Source organism: Papaver somniferum, chromosome 1 (genome assembly GCF_003573695.1).
Source record: "Papaver somniferum cultivar HN1 chromosome 1, ASM357369v1, whole genome shotgun sequence".
NCBI lineage: Eukaryota > Viridiplantae > Streptophyta > Magnoliopsida > Ranunculales > Papaveraceae > Papaver > Papaver somniferum.
Genome location: NC_039358.1, coordinates 116,275,095 through 116,282,115, shown reverse-complemented (window position 1 = coordinate 116,282,115; position 7,021 = coordinate 116,275,095). Strand labels below are relative to the sequence as shown.

The window sequence follows — 7,021 nt, the reverse complement described above, 5'->3', positions numbered from 1 at the left end:
TCTCTCCTAATCTTATCCAGCTGTAAAGCAGCGGACGCATCTTACAATGTTTATCTAGATGTATAGCGGATATCTCTTTATCTAGCAGTCGTGTGGATGTGTCTCCCCTTTTCTTCAGTTAGCTTTAGAGCTGACACCTTTAATTTCTCTGGCATTCTAGTTACTTGGAGATAGGTTGAGAATATGTATGTCCTCATAGCACTTTGGATACTTGTGACCAATTAGGAGTAAAGGTTTTGTGGGTACACCTCTGGTAAACCCTCCGGAGACAACACTCCGCCACTAGGGCCACCTAGTGGTTTAACGACTTACTGCACGTGCTAAGTGTAGTCATTTTATTTTCTATTTGATTTGCTCGAGGACTAGCAAATAATAAGTTTGGGGGTATTTGATAGACGCGTTTATGTGTCTAATATATCTCAATTGTATATAGTGTTAGTGCTCGATTTTGTACTTATTTGGTTATTTTATTTATTTGTAGGTGTTTTTGGAAAAATAAGGTTTTGCGGCGAAATTGGCTAAAAATATGGCATTTGGACCTCCGTAGATAGCATACCGGAAGCTCCCCAGAAGTGTACCGGAAGTACCCCAGAAATACCCCGGAGGAACCCTGAAAAAGTGCGGAAAATATCCCAGAAGAATTGCTAAAGGAACCCCTAATTTGGATAAGGGGCACCCCATTTCAGGGCATGTACTAAAGGGACACCGGAACTGGATAGGGGGAGGTCATCTTCAAAGTTCCAAAATTGGATTTTGGCGGGAAAAGAACTCTGCAGAAGAACAGTTTTAGGGGTTCGAATTTGAGCGAGTTTTAAGGAGATTCAACATCGGATTTTCACTGGGCTGGACTTCCTAGACTATAAAAAGATCAGTATAAGCAATTTAACCCAACCAATTGGGATGGAATGACCGGGAGAATGGATCAAAGTCCAAACAGGACAGTACCGTGCTGTTCACTTTCAAATATTTGTGAGAGATTTGTGGAAGACTTTTACGCTAGATAACTATGCACCTAGTCTTGTTCAAGTCTTAAGAGAATTTTGGAGCGTAATAACTGGCCATAGGACGCGTACAAAGCAACAGAAAAGAGATTATTCTCTCAACTGCTCGAGAAGAGAAAAAGAGAAATACTCTCGGATTTGCACGGGAATTTTGGTTCTGTTGGCTATATAAAGCATTGCTTCGAGTCTTAGAGGGGTTAGAAAGTTTTAGGAGAGAGTTAGGAGGAGTTTCGAGCCGGAAACAAAGAAGTTACAGAGAATTTTTTGTTGCTTCTGCTGCTGCTCGAGGATGAAGAAGAAGACGAAGAACAGACGCTTCTGAAGTGTCGTTCTTCAACAGTGCTTACAGCGAGAAATAGGTGTCGTTTTTCTACTGCAGTTCACTTGTGTCGATTATAAGCTGCAATACCATTGTAACAGTGACGCTGTAACATTTATACAGCGTTGCAAACTTCTTTTTACACCATTTTCATCAATAAAAACACATTATTAAGCCATGGATACATCTTATGATTATGTTTTTGGGATGAGGAGCTAAACCCATTAGCCGAGACGATGGAGGAAGCCATTGATCCATATTGATTGGTATAATTCTAATTTTATTATTTATTGCAATATTATTATTTGATTATTTGCATGGAATTGAATTTGAAATATTAGTTTTTATTGAATAGTTGTGAATTATTTTGATGAAGCATGCTGGGTTTTAAAACTTTGATGTTTTATACTTTGTGATTACAATTATTACTTCAAAAATATATTTGAGGCAAGTATTAGAATTATTTTTAAAGATAGAATTACATGAATATTATTTAGAGTTTACTATTTAATTGATCAATGGTGGAATCCTAGTCTTGGTATTTTCTCTAAAGGTTTGAACTATTTTATTTATTTGCCTGTTTAATTTAAATCTAGAAAAATTGTTTTGTTCACAAGTCTGAAAAGACCCCTTTTTACCATTACAACTACAATCACTATTTGAAATCCATCATTAACCAATGGTTAGCCATATGAGTACTTTCATATTAACTGTATTCATCTTCTTCACATAACTAGTTCAAATGACTCATAAGAACTAGTTGAAGAGTTGTTCAATTGCTTAGGTCTTTATGAATGGAAAAAATTGGAACAAAATTGGTTTGATTCACTTGAATCAATTCATGAACAATATAGCCACGATTTGCAAAGATTGCATTCCTTTTTGATTTATTGTTTGAGTTCATGAACTTCCGATTTGAGAAATATAACCAGCTTGGGTACGCGTACGGGTACGTGTACCATAGCTACCAGATTTGATTTTAGAAACTCAGCAGAAATTTTCGGTTCGAAAACTTCCGTGGGTACGCGTACGGGTATGCGTACCTAAGGTGATTGGTTTAACAGTTTGCAAACTTACAAACTCAGCAGAAATTTTCGGTTCGAAAACTTCCGCTGGTACACGTACCTAACCTGTCTCCTTTACCAACACCGTATGCACACATATGCACACACTTGGTTTCTGGCACATGGATTTATACACTAATGTGCGAATACACTATATATGCTTATATCCATAGTTGGTTACGTAATCTCAACTTTACATTTCAATCATTGAAACATTCTTCTATAATGTTATAACAGTCATTATTCACAACTATCGTCATCAAAGCTATTTTCAAGATTGAAACATCATCATGACTTTCGTCACAGGTTAAGATGAAAAGTGGTTAAAGCGAAAGCTAACCAACACATATTTCGAGAAAAAGATAGGCGAGTAAACTCAGCTCGAAATAACAAATGTGTATGTATGAAAACTATCATACTTATACGACTTTATCTCAAGAGTAGGAGATATAGTAGACTTTTGAGTGATAGATAAGTTCAAGTCTCCACATACTTTTTAGTCGGATGAAGTTTCACTGGTTACTTGAGTAGTTCTTCGTCTTCGTAAGATGATCACCATGGAGTCTGGAGCTCAACTACACTAAACTGTCCTAAACCGAGACTTAGCTATAAGTAGTCTAGAAATCAAGACATATAGTTTGGACAACTAAACTTGAAAAACATGCTTGAGATAGCAACGCATGCGAGTTCGACCGAGCAACGCTTTAACAAACACTAAAAAAACCTTTTTCAAGCTAAATGTTTTTTTTTTGTGTGTGTGTGCAGTTCTGTGACCACTTCTATGACTTGGGCATAAAGGAGGAGATAACTAAGGTAACTGCAGCAAGGACCATGAATGAAATCAAACCAACCAGCTCGGTGCGCATTATTACTGCAGAAGCTGATCTATATTTAGCTGAAATTGATGAAAAGATTATTACCAAGATTGGCCCAAAGCTGAACTTGGGTACCCTTGTCCCACTAAACTTCAAGGTTGTTGCCGATGGTAAAGACTATGCCGTGTTTGAGAAAGCACAGTAAAAAAGGTGCTGTGAACATGGGTACTCATTAACACTGTACTAACTAGACATCCTTGATGTTACTTAATAATGTATTGAACTAAAAATTCAATGAGAAAAAAGGCAAGTCACTAGAGAATAGTTCTTAGTTAACTGTAACTGGTAACTTATTATATGGAACTTAATCAACTATTATGGCATATGAAAGTGTTAGTTTCTGTTTCTTTCTCAAGTAATGTTGAGATTTCTCAGTGCATTATTTCTATAAGATTTTGCTTTTGAAGAACAAAAGAGCGCGTCCCTTTTCCGAAAAAAACTTACCAATATAAATAAAAAAGCTCTTTTTGGTAGGAAACGGCTTAAATTACTTAGTTGTTCTCATTTTTTAATATTTACATATGTGCCGTTGTTTTAAAAGTATATCAAAAATTTTAAAAACTTAATATCTGTCAAAATATACACCGGATTATTGTAAAATTTATATATTTGAAAAGTTCTTTCAAATATAGTTTTCTTTGATCCCAACGCTATTAATTTATCGAAATTTTACTGTAATTTGGTGAATTGTTTCGATTCGCCATTTGAGTTTGATAGGTTTACAATTTACTGGTTTGATTTTTTTTTTTTTGAAATCCAAGCACATATCGGTTGCTAATATAATTTTTGCAATAAATTTACTTCTTTTTAAAGGGTATATGCCCGGACGTCTGTATGATCTCAACTCTAAATATGAAAGTTTGGATGAATTGAAGTCATTAATAAAGGCTTTCAAAGATAAAGGAATCAAGTCAGTTGCAGACATAGTTATAAATCATAGAACTGCAAAGAAACTAAGATTGCGAGGAATATGGCGTATCTTTGAAGGTGGAACTTTAGATGATAGACTCGACTGGGGACCTTCATACATTTGCAAAGATGACACCTAATACTCTGATGGCAAGGCAATCCTGATACAAGTGAACCATGTACTCCTGCACCAGATACTGATTATACTAATCCAACAGTCCAAAGAGACCTGTCAGATTGGATGAATTGGCTCAAGACAGACATCGGTTTCTGTTGATGGATATTCGACTTTGTTAAAGGGTATTCTCAAGATCATATGAAGTTATATATGGAGAATGCCAAACCAGTCTTTGCTGTCGGAGAATTCTATGATGAAAATAAGAATTTGGTAATAAAATGGCTTCAAGCAGTAGGAAAGAGCAGTAGCAACACCTTCGACTTCCCTACTAAATTCATCATTCAAAACGCGGTGCAAGGGAATTTGTCAAAACAGAAGGATTCCAATGGAAAACCGCCAGGATTTATCGGGTCATTGTCAGGAAAGAGTGTAACATTCATCGATAATCATGACACATGGTCTACTTAGAAAGAAAACGTTTCATAGTAAGTTCCATTTTTGGTATTTTTTCTCTGGTTGGATTATTAAGTTCAGCTAGTTAGCAAATCGAATTCTTAATATTTCATTGTACATGAATGATAACGCTATTAAAACAACTTTCAAGCTAAATGTTTTTTTTTTTTTTTTTTTTTTTTTTTTTTTTTTTTTTTTTTTGCAGTTCTATGAGCACTTCTATGACTGAGGCATAAAGGATGAGATAACTAAGCTAACTTCAGTAAGGTCCAAGAATGAAATCAAACCAACCAGCTCACTGAGCATTATTGCGGCAGAAGCTGATCTGTATGTAGCAGAAATTGAAAAGAAAATTATTACCAAGATTGGCCCAAAGCTGGACTTAGATTCCCTTGTCCCACAAAACTTTAAGGTTGTTGCCGATGGTAAAGACTATGTCGTGTTTTAGAAAGCACAGTAAAGAATGAGCGGTGAACATGGGTACTCATAAACACTGTACTAACTAGACATCCTTGATGTTACTTAATAATGAATTGAGTAAAAAGTTCAATGAGAAAAAAGCCAAGTCACTAGAGAATAGTTCTTAGTTAACCGTAACTGGTAACTTATTATATGGAACTTAATCAACTATCATGGTATATGCAAGTATTAGTTTCTGTTTCTTTCTCAAGTAATGTTGAGACTTCTCAGTGCATTATTTTTATAAGCTTTTGCTTTTGAAGAGCAAAAGAGCATGTCCCTTTTCCGGAAAAATCTTACTAGTATAAAGAAAAAAAATCTCTTTTTCGTAAGAGACCTCCTAAGTTACTTAGTTGTCCTCATTTTTTACATATTTACATATGTGCCATCGTTTTAAAAGTATCAAAATTTTTAAAAACTTAATATCTTTCAAAATATACACCCGATTTTTATAAAATTTATATATTTGAAAAGCTCTTTCAAATATAATTTTCTTTGGTCCCAACGCTATTGATTTATTGAACTTTTACTGTAATCTGGTGGATTGTATCGGTTCGCTATTTGAGTTTTATAGGTTTACAGTTTACTAGTTTGATTTTTTTTTTTTTTGAGATCCAAGTACATATCGGTTGCTAATATAATTTTTGCAATAAATTTACTTCTTTTTAAAGGGTATATGCCCGGACGTCTGTATGATCTCAACTCTAAATATGAAAGTTTGGATGAATTGAAGTCATTAATAAAGGCTTTCAAAGATAAAGGAATCAAGTCAGTTGCAGACATAGTTATAAATCATAGAACTGCAAAGAAACTAAGATTGCGAGGAATATGGCGTATCTTTGAAGGTGGAACTTTAGATGATAGACTCGACTGGGGACCTTCATACATTTGCAAAGATGACACCTAATACTCTGATGGCAAGGCAATCCTGATACAAGTGAACCATGTACTCCTGCACCAGATACTGATTATACTAATCCAACAGTCCAAAGAGACCTGTCAGATTGGATGAATTGGCTCAAGACAGACATCGGTTTCTGTTGATGGATATTCGACTTTGTTAAAGGGTATTCTCAAGATCATATGAAGTTATATATGGAGAATGCCAAACCAGTCTTTGCTGTCGGAGAATTCTATGATGAAAATAAGAATTTGGTAATAAAATGGCTTCAAGCAGTAGGAAAGAGCAGTAGCAACACCTTCGACTTCCCTACTAAATTCATCCTTCAAAACGCGGTGTAAAGGAATTTTTCAAAACTGAAGGATTCCAATGGAAAACCGCCAGGATTAATCGGGTCATTGCCAGAAAAGAGTATAATGTTTATCGATAATCATGACACATGGTCTACTCAGAAACAAAACCCATTCCCGTCTGAAAAAGGTATTCAGGGTTATGCTTACATACTCAGACATCCGGGGATACCTTCCATAGTAAGTTCCTTTTTTGTTAGTTTTTCTCTGGTTGGATTTAATATTTCGCTGTACATCAATGATAACGCTATGAAAACTTTTTTCGAGCTAAATGTGTTTTTTTTGCGTGCAGTTCTATGAACACTTCTATGAATGGGGCATAAAGGAGGAAATAACTAAGCTAACTGCAATAAGGTCCAGTAATGCAATCAAACCATCCACCTCAGTGCGCATTATTGCTGGAGAAGCTGATATGTATTTAGCTGAAATTGATGAGAAAATTATTACCAAGATTGGCCCAAAGCTGGACTTGGGTTCCCTTCTCCCACCAAACTTCAAGGTTATAAGACTAAGCCGTGTTTGAGAAAGCACGGTAAAGAATGAGCGGTGAACATGGGTACTCATAAACACTG

General features: G+C 35.5%; 1 protein-coding gene and 2 pseudogenes across 1 annotated transcript in view; all 3 read left to right on the top strand.

Moving 5' to 3' along the window:
* Window positions 1–3,404, top strand: part of LOC113349596 — a 26,379-nt gene extending 22,975 nt beyond the window's left edge. The window contains exon 5 of the mRNA XM_026593578.1: window positions 3,150–3,404. Within this exon, the coding sequence (XP_026449363.1) occupies window positions 3,150–3,404 (255 nt within the window). The remainder of the gene's footprint in view (window positions 1–3,149) is intronic.
* A 16-nt stretch (window positions 3,405–3,420) lies between these two features.
* On the top strand, window positions 3,421–5,187 carry LOC113349590 (annotated as a pseudogene).
* Window positions 5,188–5,215: 28 nt separating this feature from the next.
* On the top strand, window positions 5,216–6,972 carry LOC113349578 (annotated as a pseudogene).
* Window positions 6,973–7,021: the final 49 nt, after the last annotated feature.